Genomic DNA, 23,110 nt, shown 5'->3' with positions numbered 1-23,110 from the left:
TAGCGATTTTCTGGTGTATCGACGCGGACCGTCCTACGTGTCAACAATGAATAGTGCTTCACTCGGAGCAACAAGAAAGAAGAACATTCGTGTAAAGATCCTAACCGGCAGGAACAGGAGATGAACGTCGTTCCTTGTCAATTTCTAATCCGGTAGGAATTACTGCAATCAGTGAATGCAGATACTTATCAATCTATTTACGAGCGGACGTTGCAAAGAAAAATGCATGCGCTGTACATATTAAGTCAGGAGCATCGCAAAAGGCCATTGGCCACAGCGGCTTAGAAGGCTGGACGTCTTGAATATATATATAAAATAAATACAGTAGCTGACTGGAGACATGTAGTGACCTCCGATTTCGCTTCTTTCCAAGTGCCGGAACGTGTCGGTTGCACCCTGGGCTGAATGAAACGTGTAACGGAGAATGTGTGGAGAGAAACTTCCTGACCGAAGATGGTTCTGCAATGTTTTCCGGGGTGCTTTCCACACGTTACGTACATTAATACAGGTTACCATTAAGAGTAACGTTGAAAGTTATTTAAAAATTCTCGGTGGTCAAGTGTTGCCGTTTTTTCTTCATCTTTACTACTAGTAGGCTGTATAAATATCCGTATTCCAAAACGACAACACCTGTGGTCACAGGGCTGCACCAATACCAAGTGTTACCCTTCCAGAAAATGAAATTGGAGTTGAAAAGATGACGTTTTGTCTCCGAATAAAAGATTCAAGCCAAATTGCAACTGATTCTGCTAAGTGCCAGCAGTACTTCCAACGATGGTAAAATCGCGAGTAGGGTTGCATACAAGCACGAGGGAACTACTGTAAAGGTGACTGGAAATCAGGATACGTTGTCTGATGTTTAAGGGGATATTATCGGTAATTTTACGTATCATCTGGTCCGTTCGTGGTTTCATGGACACTCCGGCATCCTATTGCATCTCGACTGGCTGGCTAAATCACCAGATTTTAACTACAAAGAAAATCTCCGGGGCTATTTTATGGAATGTAATCATGAATGAGAGACTTCTTAAGGCTTTCGTGGCCGCTTGTTGACAAACTGCCTATTGGCTTCTGTCTCGGGTTCTTCGACCGACGTTCATATAATGATTTTTCTGACGTTTCGCCAGCACGACTGGCTGGCACTGTCAAAGCTTCACCCTCCATTGCCGGTGGTGAACTGGAGCCGAGCTCGCGGGCGCAGACTATATGTACCTGGCGCGCCAACGTCCGAGGGCTTCTCTGCGGTCAATTCCGGTGCGGTTCTCCTCTTGCTACCTGTGACGGTCGTTCGCTGCAGTACGGGAAGCCAGGATCCGTTTACCTTAAGGCTTTCCTCTTTCTTGTTCAAACTGTTCGCGTGTTTTTGTATTTCTACAGCTTCTCTGAACAAGCTCGTGTGATAGTGCTTCCCTACAGCCAGAACTTCCGTGTCGGTGAATTTTATTACGTGGTCGGTCTCATGATTAGTACGCTTGTAACGAGAGCAGGACGAATATGTGAGCCGCAACACCTAGAACGAGAAATGCAACACCTGGAAACTGTCCTGAGGAGCAATGGGTACTCCACAAATAATATTAGAAGTGTAACAGAGCCAAACACTCGGCGAAGTAAGGAACCAGAAAAAGAAATATCGGGTACGGCCTTTCTGCCATACATTCCCAGAGTGACGGACAGAATCGGCCACATATTGCACAAACATGGCGTAAAGACGATTTTCAAACCGACAAGGAAGATCAAAGAGTGTCTTAGGTCGGCGAAGGAGAAAAGAGACCCACTTGCAATGTCGGGAATATACCGTATACCATGCACATGCGGAAAAGTTTATGTCGGAATGACTGGACGATCCATCAACACCAGGATCAAAGAGCATAAGCGACATTGCAGGTTGGGGCAGGTGGAGAAATCGGCCGTGGCAGAGCACGCACTCAATGAGACCGACACGGAAGTTCTGGCTGTAGAGAAGCACTATCACACGCGCTTGTTCAGAGAAGCTGTAGAAATACAAAAACACGCGAACAGTTTGAACAAGAAAGAGGAAAGCCTTAAGGTAAACGGATCCTGGCTTCCCGTACTGCAGCGAACGACCGTCACAGGTAGCAAGAGGAGAACCGCACCGGAAATGACCGCAGAGAAGCCCTCGGACGTTGGCGCGCCAGGTACATATAGTCTGCGCCCGCGAGCTCGGCTCCAGTTCACCACCGGCAATGGAGGGTGAAGCTTTGACAGTGCCAGCCAGTCGTGCTGGCGAAACGTCCGAAAAATCATTATATGAACGTCGGCCGAAGAGCCCGAGATAGAAGCCAATAGGCAGTTTGTCGTGACGAGAGGCTTAAACTGTTTATGGTGAAATTGGAGATACTTACAGAAGTTTTTTGGGGGTGACAAAGTATTTATCCGATATGATTATCTCAGATAGGCTACAGGAAGACAGCTGAGGATGTCCTATCGTCATGTGGGAGCTCATGTGTCCGCGTAGCCAGCTGTGGCGCCTCAAGTGACGGTGTGCTTGTGTTTGTTGCAGGCCTGTCGGCGGAGCTGTTCTACGTACGAGAGGGCGTGGTCAACACGTACGCCATGAACTTCGTGGTGCCCGTGCCGGCACACATCAGCGATCTGGTCTTCTCCTGGCAGTCGCTCGCCAAAAACCCGGTGCGTATTTACATTCAGAGCTCTGAATGTTTTAGAGCAACCAACTTTCGTAGCTTTTACTAAATTCAGTGTTGTAATTCAGTTCTATTCTCAGTTAATTGTGTACCAAGAAAACACTGGAAATCCCAGTGTTCCACTTACTCTTAGTCTGCAATTATTTCAGATGTGAAACAGAGCAGTGACCCATGGAGACTCGTTCCAGGAAATAAGTGGCCCCTTTCTGTCAAAGCGCGTTATGCTGAGGGGTTTCAACCTTGCCTAGTGAGTTCTCAAAATGCACATGAAGTGGGATCATTTGAACAGACTATTGGCTGCTTGTCTCTCGCGAAAGCAGTGGAACTACTCAGACTCTGTGTTCTTCAACCGTTTTGTGAAAGCAAACTCCGACGAAAAGAGGCACCGAGACCCGATGGGATGAGATTTTCTTTTTCCGACAACAGATAACACAGAACCCGTTCGTTGTTCCGAGAAACAGCTAGTGTGGGAAGTCAAGAGCAGTTTTCCAAATTTTTGTGCAAGAGATGACCGACCGTGAATTGATAGGATAAAAAAGCGAGACAATGACGTAAGCTCGTGAGTCCCTGATTCTCATATAGTGCAGCCTAAAAGGCTGCCGACTGGAGAATGAGTTTTACTCAGTTTTTGTTGGGAGAAAAACAGTAATACGACAAGTACACCAATAGCTAAAGTTGGACAAACTTTTTGTCACCGGTGGGCATTTTTGACGTGAACTCTGAGCAAAGCACACACAGGAGATGGTAAAAACTCAAAGATTTCACTTAGCTACAAAGAAGCGAAGAAGACGCACTTCTGGATATCGCTTCGAGAATGACACTTGCACTTAAATTTCTCGCTGTTTGTGAGGAAACTTTAATTCCGATCACGTTTCCTTCGCTTTAGTGTACATCATCCACAGTCTGCTCGTCAACACATAACAGTTTTGGTGAGAATATCTAGCGGCATCGGCTGCTTAGGAAGGAACGAAGATAAGAATTTTCTAGTAATTCAAAGCATCCATGTAAGTTCACCCACGATTAGGCGGAGAGACGTGGTGGTATGGTTAATTTACTTTCTCTACCGGTACAGTCCCGCAGTCATAATTATCCACCCGCGGCTACGTTATAATTCTAGGAAGTTGGTCACTACCGACCACAGTTCCTTATCCGACAAATTTACCAGAACTATTGTTCTTTATCATAATTTTTTCATGTTTCGTTTAGTTGTTCTTTGTCATGTGTTCAACTAATTGTAGGTAATGTCCATATTAATATGTGAACACTGAATACTCTGTAATAAAATTTGCTTCGCGAGGAAGAAGGTTTTGATTTAATAGCAAGAGAATCCCGTTTCTCATGCAGTTTATTCGTACTGAACTCCGGGAATGTCAAGACGTACGACTCACTGGCAGGGCAATTTCTGCTTTCATAATAGCGTTAGTTGAAGTCAGTTAACAATTTTATTGAGTCTCAGAGTTGTTCAAGAACCGATCTGCCTCTCAGCAGTGCAGCTGATGCAGGAGGAAGGCTCAACTCGATTGGCACCTCATACACTGCTGATGTATGGTATCACGTCCAGCTTATTCTTACTAATTATAAGTTTTCACTTACGCTCTGTAAGAGTAAGTCGGATGTGACATGTATCAGGAATGTGGCATTCTTTTGACAATGGCGAGCTACTGAACCGCGTAAGGAAGGAACAAACTAAATATTTGATGGTCAATTCGATGGTGTCATTATAAACACAGAACACGACAGCCATATCTGATGAAGCTTCCATGCAGTTTTTATACGCTGACAACGTACAATGAGAGGAGAATGACTACATTCATTCGATAGGGAAACAGAGAGGCAAGCAGGCAAGTCCCTGACATTTCCACTTACTTTCGTTAAAAGCAGTTCCTAGAGGCTTTTTGTCGGTCTTGTTCTGGTCGTTCCATAGCGCGCCTTTCAAATGAGTTGTAAAGCACTGATAGGACTAGCTAGGAGTTTTGATTTTCCACTAAGTGTGTTAAGTATACACATAATACAAAAATTCGTAACTAACTAAAGCAAGAAATGCACATCAACACAATCTACGTAGATTCGTTGTAATTGTGACATAAAGTCCGCAGCAAGAATGCAACAACACTGAACATTAATATGAGTGCTCCAGAATTAATGAACTGGTCACGAAACGAAATGCCACTAGTCAAAATCCAGCGGGTTTATTTTACGCGTTTCGGGAGAGGCATCTCATCAGATAGTCAGGAAACCAAAATACAAATGACAGAAAACGTACAAAGGTATACAGAGCAACATGACAAAGGCATATTTACAAAATTTCATCGTATTGAGAGCTGCCATATACACCATGATCATCTAGGTATGCGGATGCAGAAAGACACGGTGCAACGGATACAGCTGTCAAGGCAGACTAATCTCAGAGCGACATTATGTTTTCCAAGTAAACAATTTCTGCCACCAGGGTGCGATGAAGCATACAAAAGTGGTGCCGCATAGCGACGAAAACACAATAATAAATTACAATACATTTATAAAAAACTATTGAATAAAAAACAGAACTTTCACAAAGGTATTTAAAGCAAGAAAGTTAAACAACATGCCGAAAAACAATTCTTACATTGGTATAAAGTGCCATCAATAGAATAGACATATAAAATAAAATGCATAAGGTATACAAAACAATTAAACAAAATCAATATTAAAAGGTGAATTGACAAATACCGCACCACATAGTGATATACAATAAAATAATTGAAATTCCAATGTTAAGCGTGCCAGGTGTAAACTGTGGTGTCACCGCCAGACACCACACTTGCTAGGTGGTAGCCTTTAAATCGGCCGCGGTCCGTTAGTATACGTCGGACCCGCGTGTCGCCACTGTCAGTGATTGCAGACCGAGCGCCACCACGTTCTTTTCTTTATAGGATAATTACTTTACCTTGCTCCAGACCTCACGCCAATCTGCGTCAGCTTAACGCGTGCCTTTCGGCTACCTCCGAGTGGCTTGGCTGTCTTGCCACGCCACTACATAAACATCCTTTTGCACTTATTGTAGTCAACATACGAAACCTCGAGTTGTCTTCTGATGAGCAGCACTTGTTCAGAAAAGAATTTTAATCTCCCAACAGCAGTTAACAACCAAGGTGTTAAAAGAGCTATTGCTGAAATTAAAAATGTTTGTGAACAGTATAAAATTCCTGAATCTCTTCAGGCAGCCATTGCAGTAAAACGCGTAAGGCCTTTGACAAATCATTTAAGACTCAATTTTCCTCCAAAGCATTTCTGTTATCAGTCATGAATGTCAACACAAAATGATGTGAAAGTAGTGTTATCATAACAAGAGCCTACAATGACAGCCTGTCCTACTTATCTGAGCTAAAGATTGTGTAACTAAGACTTTAGAAATGTTTGAAAACAACACTAAGGAAGTCTAGAAAAATCCTATGCTAAAAATTATCGATGATTTGAAAAACAAAATATACGAGCAATTCAAATTTTCTGTTCTATTCAGACGTTGCTAGGAAAAGATGTTTCATCACGAGCCCAAAACTTCCAAAATTAAGGTCACAGATTAACCTTCATAAACAAGGTTCTCCCGTAAGACCTCATGTGAATGGATGCCAAAGCCCCATATTTGTCATAAACAGTTTGTATTACACCAAATTAAAGAAGCTTACGTTTTTTCTAACACGTGGTCCGTTAAGAACAGTTACGAAATGAAAGCATTAATGAAGAATTGTAGTGTGCCAGAAGATTCGTTGCTAGCTTCCTTTGACATCAATAATCCTCACACTAACATTCCGCTGGACGAAACTTTCGTAATAATTCATATGAATTGTTGGAAACATAAAACATTAGCCATAGGAGAAGCCTATGAACTTCTTGAATTTATTCCTCTGATCTTTTCTTTCAATTTTTTTGTTCCACATGGTAAGATCTATCTGATGGGCTTGTGATCGGGTGCAGCGGCATCAGTTATTCTAACTGCAATACTTTTTAGTGACTCAGAGAAAACCTTCTTCAAAAATATTCTGCCCATTATGGCTAAAACTGTTTTTTATTGTAGATAAATGGATGACTTTGTGATTGTGTACCTTGGTAACGAACAGGCATCGAACTACGGGCATCCGAATTAGAGAATAGTAAACGACTCAGCTTTCTTGAGCTTATGTTAACGAGAGAGATGGCACATCATTCCCCTTAGTATCTATCGTAAGCCAGCACCCACTGACAATATTTTCGGTAATGATTCTGCCCATCCACTTGCACAAAAACGTGCATACTTTCAATAAATGTACAATGCATTAAGCAAGTTGTAGCTCAGCACCGAACGCTTGAATAAAGAGTATGATTTCTTATGCAAGTAGGTCGTGCCTATGAGTATTCGGATTCATTCATATTTGCTATCGAGATAAAAGTCTTTGATAAAAGTCATCTGAAAAACATAATGTGTCTGTATCTTACACAGGACCGCATTGTGAAACTACTGCACTTTCATTCAGGAAAGCGGAAGTGCAGATCAGTTTTCAGACGCGAAAAGTTAAGTTCGTGGAAGCGTAATTCTGTTGACGATAAACCTGATAAATAAAACTGCTCAGGCAGCTACAAAATTAAATGTGGTTTCTGTGAATCTACGTGGGTCAAACTGGAAGAAGCTTTGCCACTAGTTTCGTGAACATGCTTATAAAAATAATTCCGCACTTGGGTGCCGTTTAGCAGGTGAGAGACATCGAAAGCTTCCCATAGACAGAGGAATGAATATACTTCCTGTCAAGCCAACACGGAGTGAGTTAAATTTTTGGAAGAGTTAGAAAGTTTTTTACACCAGTCGTGTGATCCATCTTCAGTGTTGAATGAACAGCTGTTTTCGAGACGCCAAAGATTCCATAAAATATTTGAGGAAACACTACACTTGTAATTCTATGTAGTTCCCACCGATTCAACCCTACTCCACACATATATTCGTCCGCTGTTGGTTGTTACGACTCTTACTTTCGCAATATTTTATTAATTACGATAATTACGGGAATTAGTTTGCTTGCGCCACTTCCTTGCATTATACCTACGTTTTGTGCTATTATTTACGCTCTATGCTGTTTTAAGCAGATCTATTTTCGTGTGCACACTTTTCATATGGATTTCTCTTCAGAGTTTGAGTCCCTGACGTCTTTGAGATTCAAAGTTATTTTGTACTTCATTTACTAATTAATGAGTTGTTATTACATTTTCTATTTAAGCACAGTATTTTATGTATTACTTACGATATCCCTCACCTTGTCCTGTGACAGTGGGAGTTACTGCTCTAATTCTATGTATGTCACATTTTTATGTTTCATTATGCAGTGGTAGGTTTTCCGTACACAATGCATTAGATGTGTCTTCTGGAGGGTTTGAACCGCTCTGACATCCTTTAAATGTAAATTTATTTTCGATTATTTGTTATATTATCTTGTTCTCTAACTCCTAAGTATTTCCAAAGCATTATTACGGACTCTATAATACTTTATATTCCTGGAGCATTGCTACATTACTTTATGTATTTCTTCTTTTTCTTGATTTATTTTCGTATCTTTCGGTGGTTCTAGTCTCATTACCTAATCCTGCGAGTGCTCGTATTCGTTTCGTATCTCACGACTGTTTCTTTCTTGTTTTTTAACACTGAAATTTCACATAATTCGTTGTACCTCACTATGTGGTATGGTTCACACTTTTTGTCAATACGTCATTCGCGCACAATTTTGATTTTGCATAACTCGTTTGTATATCTTATCCGTTTTATTTTACGTGTCTATTCTACTGACGGCAATTTATAGCAGTGTAAAAATTGTTTATAGCACGTTTAACGTTCTGGCTCTGTTTAACTTTCTGAAAGTTACGTTTTGTATTCAACAATTTTTGTTAATGAATTAAAATTTAAGACTCGGTTTTCGCCACTATGCGGCACCACCTATGTATGCTTCACTGTTCTCTTGTGGCTTGAAGTGACTACCTAGAAAGCATGATGTAGTTTTGAAATTAGTGTGCCATGACAGCTGCATCGGTTACAACATGTCTTTATGTATCTAAATACATGGGGATCACGGTGTTTATGTCAGCTTTCAATATGACGAAGCTTTGTTTTTGCACTCTTTCATGTTGCTCCCTATGCATTTGTATAATTTCTGTGATTTGCATTTTGGTTTCCAAACTGTCTGATGATGAGTATTTCCCGGTAAGCATCGAATAAAGTCATTGGTTACTTTACTAGAGGCATTTCATTTAGCGACCAATTCACCAATTTTGCAGCACCAACATTAATACGTGCATATTGCTCGCTGCTGTGGAGTGTTTGAAGTCAATATTATTCATAGTCATCGTGTACGGCAGGTAAGGCGTTCTGCCAGCCACGGCCACTTATCTCGTCACACGTGCTGGTCTCTCTTAATCACAAAACTGTTCCAGCACACGTGTCCGCCCCCGGTAGCTGAGTGGTCATCGCAACAGAATGTCAATCCTAGGGGCCCGGGTTCGATTCGAGGCTGGGGCGGAGAGTTTCTCCGCTCAGGGACTGGGTGTGGTGTTGTCCTTATCATCATCATTTCATCCCCATCGACGCGCAAATCGCCGAAGTGGCGTCAAATCTAGAGACTTGCACCCGGCGAACGGTTTACCCGACGGGAGGCCGTGGTCACACGACATTTACATTTACCAGCACACGTTATCGCGTGGTGTAACTACCACGAATCTGTCTACAACACGACAGTGCCCCAAAACTCGTACGCAGTGCAGGAACTTAGCAAAACAGAGTTACTGGAGCCCAAAGATCATGGGACATGAAACGCATGTGAACGAGGAGCTGGTGACGTCACAGAGAGGAATTTCACGTTGCGTTACTCTGCGGATAGTGAAGTGAAGAAACTGTACGTCAGATTTTTGTCTCGTGGAGTGGAACGTGATAAGTGAGATGCGACATCCTTTTACGTTGCACGCAGAAGTCACGAGCCACCATATTTTATTGAGTTAAACTACATATTTTGTGGGTTTCCTATATCATGGAGTACATGGTATGAAAATAAGTTGTTTCAAAGCATCAGCAAACTGAGGATCTCTCGAATATCGGTAGTTACAAACTTTCACCATTTGATATTTTTACTGCTATAGCTCATGAAAATACACCATTTATGAGCTGCGGCACAATCACGATGTATAAAAAACTCCTCCTATTTGATACAGTTTGTCGCAATTGTTATCAAACAATAACACTTGTAGATACAATCTTTAGGCAGTGTGCCACCACATACGGAGGACCAGCTGCCATGTTGAAACCTTAGCTGATGGCATCATGAGCTGTGAAGCAAAAGGTAGCAGGTTAGCGTCTACCTTCTTCCAAATTTTGTTTCATCTTTTGTTTTCTAAAGGATGCTGCGTCTTTCTTATAAATTTAACAGAAGTGTTAGCTGCTGCTGTCGATAGCATTTATAAAAATGCATTGGCGTCAATTCTTGTGGCAAAGGCCAAGGACTGGAATGTTTCCCGAGTATCCAGAAATCTTAACGTAACTGCGAGTCTATGTCAGAAAGTAAACACAAGTTACACATTGGAAGTTCCTGCTGTCATAAAACTTTATACTTATACCTATATCTTGGGTTTGCGGACCACCTCATATTTTAACTTCTCGGTAAACTACCCTTTCAGCCGTGGTGAGCAGCTACGAGAAAGTCTCCTCCTTTCAAATGAAATTACGAAACGATTCTCGATCTTAAAATCTATGTGATGGTGTACATTACTTCACAGTGATGGTACTCAGTGCAACATCAAGAGATTGGATACCATGCATGCGCAAACTGACATTAAATACTGCAACTATATTCAGTTTAAAACAAAAAAATGGGATGAAGATTCGAATGAGTTAACGAATAACGTCTACTAGTATGTTTGTCAAATCGTTGTACAGCTGTATACGCTGTTCATGCCATCGACGAGTCCAGAATCGGCAGCAGAGATAATGCATTTGTTTCACGCGCGTGAATTTTTGTGAAGAACCTGTGAAATTTACGCACCGATGCCACGACAGGCACCAAGTCTGGCGGGCTTCGCGATGTGAAACACATGTCGTATGATGAGGGCTTAAGATTACGATTCGAAACGTCTTGCTGGATTGGTGGTTGCGCTACACACTCACGTGGGAAATGGAAAGCAAGATGCACATTGTCCGTCACATCATGCAACATTTAAACAAAAACTAGTAACTGGGCGGACTTGTGGATTGCACCACTACACTGTCCTCCAGACCTATAAAACCTTGACCCGATCCATCCTTTGCTACACGAATTTTGAATGGATCTCTACCCCACCCAAGTTCTAACAGTCCCTCCAAATCCTCGAACGCCATACACTCCGCCTCACTTTCCACATCCGTTTACCTTCCCCCACAAGGATCCTTTACCAACAGACTCCGCCTCTCCTTAGTCACACCGAACGCCTCTGACCAATGTACACCATCCGCAAACTCGACTCCGATAATCCCATCGTTTCCCCTCTACTTACTTTTCTTTACCAACAGATTCAACCAACTCTGCACCTACACACCGTCCACATACCCTCCCAAAGAAACTTCAGCTTCCCCCTCCCACATCATGAACTCCGCCCTGACCCACTATAAGTCCACCCCACTCATTCCAACTCATCAGTGCTTCCTCTCCCTCCTCTTCCCTCATTCTCTTATCCCCCTTCCTTCCGACTGCCTTTCTTTCCGCACCCTCCTTTCTTAACAACTATTAGAGTCACTATTTATCCCTTCTGCTTTACCCATCATTTTGTCACAACAGCCACTCCTACCCCATCGCTGTTATACACCAAATCCTCCATCGTTATACCACACAGACCTCCCTTCCTCACCGTCCAACCCTTTCCCCTTCAACTTAAGACTCCCTAACCCAGGCCAGTTGCTTCCGGTTCTTACACCCAAACCTCCACATGACAGACACTCAGATCGGCACCACACGGTGTATGTCGACATAGTACCAACTAAAACATCGATTTCGTGTGTTGTCGACCAGTAGAACATAAGCAAACAATAACTGAAGTAACGCCAGAACTACGGAGCATTGTAAAAGCGTATCTGTGACAATTGTTTCGAAGATCCCGCTTAGGTGGTGTGGTAGAGCGTCAGGGTATCGTACCAAATGTCCAGCTTTCTAACTCCACTGTTTCAACTCTTTGTTTTCTTTTTAAGTGTTTACTCTTGAAAGTGTTATGTCAGAGAACATTTTCCTGACATGTAAAACGACTTTTCGGAGTTTGTAGCAATCTTCACATGACAGTCTACTTTCGCTTCGTTGAGTGAAAGTGACAAACCTATAGATTACATTTGTATAGATAGGAGTGGTGTTCTGCTGTACATGTCTATACAGACTTACTCTATAGGTCCGCTACTTTCAACGAACGAAGCAAAAGGATACTGCCAAAAGAACATTGCTACAAACTCCGAAAAGTCCTTTTTACATGTTAGGAAAATGTTCTACCGTATAGCAGTTTCACGAGGACACAGTTTAAAAAAATTGTTATTATTGAGGTTTGAATGCTGGACATTTGGTACTATGAACTGATGCGCTACCAACTCATCTTCGCGAGATCTTAGAATAAAATGTCATAGATACGGTTCTCTTAAAATCCGTAGTTCTGGTGTTACTTTTAATTACCGTGTACAGATGTTTTACAGGACGACAGCAAACAGCAATATATAAATCGGTGTTATGGTTGATACTCTGTTGACAAACAATGTTTGGTAACGATCTGAGCGTCTGACATCTGGAGGTTTGGCTGTTAGATACGGGAAAGATTTTTTAAATATCAGTCGATCAGTCGATAAATGTCAGACAACACACAGCAATAAATAAATCGGTGTTATGGTTGATACTCTGTTGACAAGTAACGTTTGGTGCCGATCTGAACGTCTGACATCTGGAGGTTTGGGTGTTAGTCACAGGAAAGATCTTTTAAATATCAGTCTTTCAGCATCAAGTTTTAAAAATTTTTAAATGCGGGCCTATTGTGTTTCGTTTTGCCTTTTGTTGTTACTGTTGTTAACTACCAGTGTAAGAAATCATATCTGTTGTATATGTAAAAACATCCATTTCATTTTTCCCCAATAAAGCATTTTAAATTCGGTGTAAATATATCCCCTATTTCATTCTGGTCTATTTTTCATGTTATTTAATTTTTGTTGTCAGTTGGCTAAAGAACGGGTTACCTGCTCCTCTGACAGCCCTCCACAATCCCTACCCTCTACCCGTATGAGTGAGGAAAAAACCAGCAATGCAGAAATTTCTTCGACTACTTCCCTTGACGTCATAAATCGGCTGCTGTGAGACTCTTGACAACAAATTAGCATTCAACTTAATACGTATAGATGAGTTAGTTAGTCGAAGCTGTCGTAGGAGCCAAATCATTATTCCCCCACCGGAACAAAATAACGGGGCAAGGCGCTGCGTTCACAGTCGACGTAGCGACGGTAAATCGCCCTCTCTCAGTGACAGGTGCGGCTCGTTAGGGTGCGCCCTGTCCCCTCGTGGCCCAACTACAGGACCTACCGTGCCCCTCCCACCGCCCCCGCCGCCCCCAACCACCACGACTCTGCCTCCCTCTCCGCAACCAAAGCAGGTCCCGCCCACCGACACGTCCCCGTGCGCATTCTAACTGCATAATCCTTGCTTGCGCCGCCGCCCGCGCCGCGTAATGGTTTTCCGATATGAGGATTCCCGTCATTACCCCTGCCGCAATTGGCAATTTCCTCCTCCGGTGCCGCAGCGGACGGCACGGCGGCTGCTAGCAGTGAACGCTTCCGGCAGACGGAGCCCGGAGCACAGTTTCCGCAGCGACAGATCCGGCTCGCTGGCGCACGGCTTCCGCCCGCTCTGCAGGCGCGCCGAGCCCGGCTAACACCGCAGGCGCTGCGCACGTTGGCGCAAGGGGCGAGTAACAACTCAGGCGAAAATTTCTTGTAATGAGAGCTACAGTATTCAAAAATGTGAAAACACCGCGAGAAATTCGTGCTTGAACATAAATGCAGAATCTAGCCCAGCCCTCAGGTTGGTTGCTGTACCATATTTGACGACGAACGGTACTTATCCAATATCCTCAATACGTTAGAAGTGTCGGTCGGGGTCAGAACAGACTACTATGTAGTTGTGAGTGTATTACGTCGGAGCTCAGTGATTTCGAACATTGAGAAATTGTTGGTCGTCGAGCTGTGGTGCTTCCGTAACCAAGGTTGCCGATGTGTGTGGCGTTTCAAGAGGCGCAGTATCAAAGATTTATGCTCTGTACAGGAAAAGCGGAGAGATATCATCCGCTAGATTACAACGAGGGCGATATTGTATGCCGGGTGATCGTTACAGACGTTCATTTAAGAGAACTATGATGGAAAATTAGAGGACTGCAACCTCAAACGTCAGTGCAGAAATGAATGTCTCCCTCGCGAACCCGGCAAGCACGAAAATAACAAGATGGGAGATCCATAAGCAGGGCGTTGAAGGGGGAGCTGGAGCTCCAAAACCACTCGTTGCTGACGCAGATGCCCATAACAGGAAAAAGCCGTGCCGAAGCCATAGTAATCTAGACTATGGAGCAATGGAAGAATGTCATTTGGTCGGATAAGACTTGTCGCACAATGTTTCCAGCATCTAGTCGAAATTACGTTACAAGAGTGGAAAATGGCGCAATGGGCTCCATGAGTGCTCTACAAGGCCGTATTACTGCCAAGGAACATGTGACCATTCTGGCTGATCAGATCCATTCTATGGTACAATGTTCGATCCCCAATTGGTTCCAAGACGACAGGACCCCTCCTTATACAGATCGCATTCGTTCGAAATCCCGAAGGACACAAATCATCAAGTATTTCGTCTATCAGGGAGACACTGTTTTTCACCTAGTTTCACACGTTCCTGAAACTTTTCCTTTGTAATTATTAAGAGTTACAAATTAACTGACGAAGGAAGAAGATAGAAGATTACAGACAATATCTAAGAAAACTCGTATCGTCGTAAGTTATTCAGATTCCGATAAGGGACCTATCGAAAAATATAGTTCGTTCAGTGCAGAGCTGTCTAGCATAAGAAAAGAGATTCCTTTAAAAATGAATTAGATATTAGCACATTCATCCCGGTATCTACCATCGGTGGCTCCCGCTAAACCCCCTTCCCCCATCGGACTGCGTGTAACAGGAGTAGGTCACGCTCGACTCTACGGATTATGTTACCAGCAATACACTACCGAATGATATTTTACCCATCATACAAGCGTAACGTACACTGAATGCAATTTTGTGTGACCCCCCCCCCCCCCCCCCCCCAACGAGAGAGCTTTCTGAACGAATGAGATATCACATACTTTGTAATTCAACGAAAATTATTTTATGTAATCTCTTGTTGTCTTAAAAGAATAAACTTTTGAAATAAAAGATCAGTATATTAAAGTGGCCTTCGAATGCGGACGCCGTCCTACTTCGAGAAACACAGTTCTCAGCGCCAGCGAGAACGTGCTAAATATGGTGAGAGTAATCAGCAGGTGTGTGGTCTTAAGCGTCAACGCCGCTACAACATCGTACCTCTAGAATCACGAAATCTGCCTGTAGACGTGCTTTTGTGCGTGCTGCCGCAGCTGCCGTACGTGCTGGCGATCGACTACGACAACCACGAGGCGATGCGCCCACCGCAGCTAAACATCTCGTCCCGAGGCCTCATACCGACCAGGGTGCAGACTTTCAGGTAAGCTGGGAGCCTACATACATCTTTTACTACTGCCCAAGCTTAATTTCAAATAGGGACATCTTCATTAGCTATCTTACGTTGTTAATGTGATACGCTGACATCTGGTTAATTTTTAGTGTAGTAAGTCTTTATTGATATAGTTATCGTTTCGTAACCAAATACTGAGTTTCCTGCATTGTTTCCACCACTTTGAACCCGGCGTGCCAATGACAATATTTCAGTGTTCATTTTGTTAATGACTCCTTCTGAAGCAATTTTGTGGTAAGTGATGTGTGTAATTTTCGACAGCAGTACTTTTCTCTATATGCAGTGGTAGTCAACATGGTCACTACCGTCCACTACTGGGCGTTCCAGCTACCATGGTGGGCGGTAGGCAGTAGGGGTCTTAAAAACATTTTCGTTAAATTCACATCAAATTTTGACCCAAAGTATTTCGTAAGTAATTATTATTATATGCCTTGATTTTCGGCAACTCTGCTTTGTAAATTTTATCAACTAAAGTTATTGCCCTACTTTATAAGTTACTATTAATGTAGAACCGGTAGGTGGTTAAAAATTTTACTACCACAGTAGATTTGAAAGTGGGTTGTAGGTAAAAAAGGTTGACTTCCCTTCGCCTACAGCATTTCTGAGAGACAAAGCATGTAACTGAGTGTGTCATTCAAAAACGTTAACATTATCCTCCCTTTCTATCCATCTGATAAACTAAAGAGCAGCAAAATTAGAGACAGCTGTTATGTTGTAACGATAATAATCCTTTCTTCTCGCTCGCTAAGACATGGTCAGATTTTGCTTTGCAGTTCGCGTTATAATGGGCGTGAAACAATATCTCAACGTCCGTGATCTCTACGGCCACTACTGGTATTAGACATTCCACCGACAGTACGAGTGTTATAAACATTTTCAGTACGTTGTGTCTAGCAGCTCTCAAATATTGAGGAAAGACATTTTAATACCAAAACTGCTGCTTATTTATTGGCTAATTACTCGTGGGCTTTGCCCATTTCTACGAGCCACCTTTTACAGAGAACAACATTTGTTACGACTAGATGTTTAGAATGTGGATAACAAAGGTATCAGTGATAAGATATGGTTGGTGTGAAATGTTCTGTTTGTGTCATCATACTCATATTTGCGTTAAATATGCCACAGCTGTAGTTACACTTTACAAAATTATCTTAATGATTGGCTGAATATATATCTTTTTCGTAACTGTGGTACCTTTATTAGACCGATTGTACATTGTAGAAATAGTGCAGCATACTTAATTGAGAAGAAAACTGAACCAAATTATACTTCACAATTACACATCAATATACGATATATTATTAAAAACTGCACAGACTTAATTGAAAAAATTAAAGAGCTAAAACTCTCAGAGAAAAGAACAGATTATTTTCCTTAGATGTAACTAATCTATATACTAACGTAGTCATTGATCAAACTGTTGACATCGTAAAAGTAAACCTCTTCAAATACGGGAGTCTATATAAAGCAAAAGTAGCAATAGTAAACACAGTATTATTTCAACTATTTTAGCTCCAGTGACAAACAGTTTCACAGACTGATGGTCTCACGCTGGGTAGTTGCTTGTCTGGCACCCTTGGAAATGTATTTCTAGACCACCTAGATAATAAATTTTTTGAAGAATATGCTCACTGGAAGAGAAAGGTTATGTACTATCTAAGGTACGTAGATGACAACATTGTTCTGTTTCGTATCAACATAAGAAATTACCAACTTCCACAAACAATTCAAAAGCATACACAAAAGCATCACCTTCACTATAGAACACGAGCTTAACAACAGCGTGAACTTCCTCGACATAACTGTCACCAACACGAACTCGGTACATACTTTCAGTACCTCTCGCAAATTAAAAACTACAGATATCGTCGTTCATAACTGATTTTGCCATATTGCAGCAATAATGAGGCATACTTTATATCAGCATCAGATCGAATCGCTAAATACCCTTCCAGCAATGCAAATATTAAATCATAACTGAACACCCTCAGAGTAGTGCGAACCATAATGGCTGTAAGACGGACCTAGTCCACAAAGTATACAAAAAGAAATTAAATACAGAGCACAAAATCATTATAGATGACATCACGCTGACAAAGACTGAAACATAATAGAAAGATAAATACTGCGAATTTGTGTCAGAATAAATTACTCAGTAACGAAATCAGATCTCAAAATAGAGTTCTACACCATCAATACATTAGGAACCTGCATCATTCAAGAAACAGACAAAGCACAACAATGTAACAGTTCCGGCGTTTACAAAATCGAATGAAGCGGTTGTAATAAAGCCTACATTGGACAAACAGACAGAACTTTTAAAACGGGATATGGAGAACACAAGTGGAAGTAACGTTTCAGCTTTCAGCACACATCTCACGGAAAGTAAACACTCCACTGAAAATGCCGAGAGTAATCTCACTACCTTGCATAATGTCCCCAAAAGCCAATTAATGGAGATTTTAGACGAAATACAAATCTACCTTCACATGAGCAAGCACCCAGAGCAAATGTTAAAAAAGCAAACCGGACTACGCAGTCAAAGGTTCATAGAAAATTTCCATAGCGCTTTGATCAGCCCATGAAAGACACCCCATCTTACGTTAATCACCAAATTCGCGACCACAAACGATTCATAGAAACCTTCAATAGCACCTTTAATCAGCATATGAGATGCACTCCATCCTACCGCAATCACTCATCAAATACGAGACTACAAACGATACAGTGAAACAATAGGCTTCCTATCTTACACCTATGATGTGGTGGAACTTTGTGTCTCACACTGAACTCAGTCAGTGATACTCATACCCATCACTAATCATTGAATATATCAAAGATTATGTAAGATCTCATAATAAAAATTACTCGCATCAAAATCTGTCAAAACTAAGATAACACCTACAATAAGTAAGACACCATGACACGCAGTGTAATGTAATGAGGACACATTTCCAGTCCGTTGACTATACTATTGTCTCGAGGATCACATAATGCTGTATAATAAAACAACCACAATTGACAATAAATAAATAAATAAATAATGCATACCATTACTAGAACACTGTGAGGTGTAACTGCATCCGTGGCATCTTTTAAATTAGATAAGAGATACATTACGTGAGATGATATAAACAGAACAATCCGCTCTTAAATACAAACACATAAGTATTTACTACACGTATTATTTTAATACTAATACCTTTATTATCCACATTCAACACATCTAGCCATAACAAATGCTGTTCTCTGTAACAGGTGGCTTTTGAAAATGGGCCAAGATCGGACGTAGTCAGCCAGTAAAGAAAATGCAGCTTTAGTGTTGAAATGTCTTTTCTTCAGTACAAGTGTTGTTGCCTATCATGAGTTCCCTGACCTGAGTAAAACCAGAGTTGCTATTGGCAAACTTTGTGGCAACAACCGTATATAATTAAAGGAAGGAGCTGTCGATTATCTTCGATTGTAGCATTCATTACACACATTTAAGTGTAACAGATCTTTTGCTATCTTCTTAACGAGCAGAAAACGGACCTGTAGCGACAGAGATTGTAGTCGACCTAAGGATTGACGCGCAGCAAGCGTGTTCACCAAACATAACAAGGCAAGAAGCATGCGAGCTAACATCCCAAAGATGTTCGGATTCACATGCGGTTGCTCTTCGTCGAAATGTCTTGGCTCAAACTCGTCAAGGGATTGAACCGCACATGTTGCATTACACGCCCTAAATTTGACACTTGTGACCCTTTTGTTAAATTGTATGGCTGATGGTAAGTTTGCGAAATACAAAATTAACATAACATATAATAACTGGAATGCGATAGAGTGACGGGCTTTCACCATTTCTCTTTAATATCATTCTTGAAGAAATTATCAGGACATGGGAAAAAGAAGTCAAAGGAATACAAATTGGCATTAGAGAAGCTAATAGACTCAATGTGAGGTGTTTAGCTTTTGCAGATGACCTTGCAATCCTCACAAATAATAGAAAAGAAGCCACTAACGCCATAGAGAAGTTACACGAAATTGCACAAAGAACTGGCCTGCAAATCTCGTATGAGAAAACACAGTACATAGAAATAGTGCCACAAGACAAATTGCCTGTTGTGACAACCCATGGGAAAATCGTACAAGTACCACATTTTAAGTACCTGGGAGAAATCATCCAGCCATCAGGGATCAACCTAAAGGCCAATGAGGAAAGAATAAAAAAACTACAGAAAGCATATAAACTCACGTGGAACTATTATAACACAAAGTCCATATCAATTACCGCAAAATTGGGGCACTACAACACTGTCGTACTTCCAGAGGTACTGTATGCATCTGAAACAACACAAATAGATGGACAAACTAAAATCAAAGAAATAGAGAAACAAGAAAGGTCCGATACAAGAGTAAGGAATCTGGAAGAAGAGACGAACATCAGAATTATATAAATACACAGACAAGATTAGGGATAAAATAAGGAAAAGAAGATCGCACTTCTACGAGAATATCCACAGGATGAGTGAAAACAGAATTTCAAAGCGAATTCTTAAAGTCGTCAACACAGGCAGGGGAAAAACAAAATGGATGAAAGAAATGGTTGAAATGGCTCTGAGCACTATGGGACTTAACATCTATGGTAATCAGTCCCCTAGAACTTAGAACTACTTAAACCTAACTAACCTAAGGTCATCACACAACACCCAGTCATCACGAGGCAGAGAAAATCCCTGACCCCGCCGGGAATCGAACCCGGGAACCCGGGTGCGGGAAGCGATAACGCTACCGCACGACCACGAGCTGCGGACAAAATGGATAAAAGAAGTTGAAGAGGACCTCAGACAAGCACACATAACAGTAAACGATGCAGAAAATAGAACTGAATTCAGGAACATCAGGAAATACATAAATTTGACACCACAACACAAAAGAGACCAGGATGCAAATGGACAGTGGAGCGAAAGAAACAACATAGTGAACACATGAAGAAAATTTGGTCTCAGGAAAAAACATAAACAATCATCATAAAGGAATTCAAGTTCAAACTCTCTCTTTAAATGGGAATAATCGAAAATAATAATAATAATAATAATAATAATAATAATAATAATAAACAGTAATAATAATATCAGGAACGAAATTAACGACCCATAAATGATGTAGGTCACACAGTTGTGATTTGGTTAGAATAATATTTATTCAGTAAGCTAACTAATGGCGAAAGTGGTCTTATTTAGAAATACGGCTACACTCGAGCGCTTATTCATTTGACACAGTTCGATAATTCACAATGTCATCGCGAAATACAAGTTATCCACGCGAAAAGTTAAGAGTTCATACTAGGCGCCCGGCTGCTCACCGCTCAGAGACAAGTCCCGCAGTACCAAACAACGCGAAATTTTCTAAGTCGTTTCACTTCCTAGCTGCCTAAAGACCAACCGTCCGCTTTCTCTTCTACATCCGAACATTTACCCTTTGGTGTCTCCAGACGAACCGTCCCTCTGCCTGTCCCTGGGCGCTTTTCCCGCGCGCCAAATATCCTCGCTCAACTGATTAGGGCATTTCCTTTTCCTGAAGGCGTCTATCTGATTATTTTAGAAATTAACATATTTAAATAATCGAAGACTGACAACTTTCACGTTCTAAATAAAGTAACAATAATATCCATTATATAATAAACGTTAAATTCTTTTACGTAAAACCAATACAATATCCTACTTAGCTTTGAATTCCATAGCCAGTACCATTGCACCAATGTGCTTTCTGATTAAAAAAATAACAATAGTAACTATTATGCACTAAACTTTACAACACATATTTTATTACCTAATGATTCCATAAGGTGTCATGCTGTCATCGTTCGATGAGTTTTGTGTGGAGGAAATTATGATGTGATGCTTAACTGAAAATACTGTTAACTTAAACTTATTATATCTTTTAAACAAAAAAGCCACAGAGTTGATCATTACAACGTTTGTCATTTTAATGATGCTCTTGCATATGAAATATCGATCGTTAAGATCGACCAAAGCGTTCAGACATTAGCATTCAGGTCTTTGTTACAAAACTTGTTAATTTCACTATTATAGATATGATCAAAATTCAAGTTTTGCTGGGATCACCACGAACATTTATGGAGGATGGGAGATTAAAATTACTGCATTACTACAGAATTAAATACTGTCCATAAATGTTTCCCATTATGGCCGATCTTAGGTCCGCCATGTTTAATATTGCTACGTCTCCTTGGCCACAAACGCCTTCTACTGGGTTTCCCTACGACGTAGGTTCTCGTCTGTCTCACTCATACACTACAGCACTTAGGCCTCAATAGAATAGACGACTGTGAATTTCCCCATCTCGTGGTGAATCTGCACCCTTTGTGGCACGTGGTTCTGGACGACAGGGTTCGTTTCACAGTTCCTGTAGGCTGACCCTACCGCCCATACATTTAAATGAGAGCGAAATGCCCGTTAACTCGCAAGAAACTGAAAAAGACAACGTTTCAGTTAAGTATCTTGTGTGATGAACCTAACTGGACAATGTTTTAAATAATAGCAATGTGCTAGTCAATTATATAATTTTGTAGAACATGTGAACCTGACAGTGCATTTTCTGCCATCTAATCCTCTATACTATTTGAAGATAGCAGGTTTACGTGAAGTTCTAAAGGGCTTCAAGCTTACGAGACTAATGCTGCACCATTACAGTGCTGAAGCACCAGCACGTCACGCCTTAAGCGCAACGTGAAAAGTATTATATGACGCAGAATTTATGAGCGTTGGCCAGTGTTTTTTGGATAATACTGTACCTGAAAAATGCGATAACAGCCTTTATCCAACAAGCCGCTTTTCTCTGTTTTATTATAAGAGCTTAAGCACTTGCTGGCATCGTCCACACCACACCTCTCTTTATTCCCCTGCGTTTCCGTCCTTCCTCGTACACACAAGCTACCACCGACCTTTTAATATTTTATTTGTGAGTCTATTACCTCCGTAGCTATTCGGTAAGCTGTGTATCATCACGGGGCTTCGCACATACACATAAAAACTATGTTTAAGCTTATGATATGATCCAGCTCAAATTTCATAGTAATAATGTAAGTGTGGTTGCAAGGTACAGCGCGTATTAGGCCGCAGTCTCTGTAACAATATATGTCTCAAGCATGGAATCCATGCATTTCCGTGCATAAGTTCGTTATAGCGTATTTGTTCTTCATCTTCTCATACATCAATCCCTAGAGTTCATACACGGTGGAAAAAAATCACCCTATGTAAGGACGTTTGCTACACTCCAACCAACTATACTACTGTTCAAATTTAAAAGAAAATCTCTAAAACTTGAAAAAGAAATAACTAAGTTTCCATCGCATGTCATATTTGATTACCAAAGCAGTAGGTAACTAGCTTGAATTGTATATAGGCGTCATGTGAATATCAGGAATTCTCTGTTTCTGTAGCGCATTCTAGACAGTGCTGTGTGGCCGTGCTCGGTAAAGGTAAACTTGACGTCTAAGTTTACTGCGCTACCTATCGAATATTTTCTTGACAGTGTACAGAAGTGTTCTTCGAACTGTAAGTGGTACAAGAGGATTATCCATGGCGGGTTTCTTAAAGTCACGGTATAGATGACAGCGTCCTGAACGGCCTGTAAAAGCCGCTCATTGGATCACATTGGATGCGAAATATTTTTTAT

The 23,110-nt window shown here is 41.3% G+C and overlaps 1 protein-coding gene across 1 annotated transcript in view; it reads left to right on the top strand.

Annotated features, from left to right (window-relative positions):
* The window catches only part of LOC124622416 (tyrosine-protein kinase Dnt-like), a 232,390-nt gene that overhangs the window by 126,299 nt on the left and 82,981 nt on the right, over nt 1–23,110 (top strand). The window contains exons 2-3 of the mRNA XM_047148112.1: nt 2,522–2,649; nt 15,294–15,400. Coding sequence (XP_047004068.1) covers nt 2,522–2,649; nt 15,294–15,400 — 235 coding nt within the window. The remainder of the gene's footprint in view (nt 1–2,521; nt 2,650–15,293; nt 15,401–23,110) is intronic.

The sequence above is a fragment of the Schistocerca americana genome, chromosome 1, assembly GCF_021461395.2.
Source record: "Schistocerca americana isolate TAMUIC-IGC-003095 chromosome 1, iqSchAmer2.1, whole genome shotgun sequence".
Classification (NCBI taxonomy): domain Eukaryota; kingdom Metazoa; phylum Arthropoda; class Insecta; order Orthoptera; family Acrididae; genus Schistocerca; species Schistocerca americana.
Note: the sequence above shows the minus strand (reverse complement) of the source record. Positions and strands in the feature narration are given on the sequence as shown.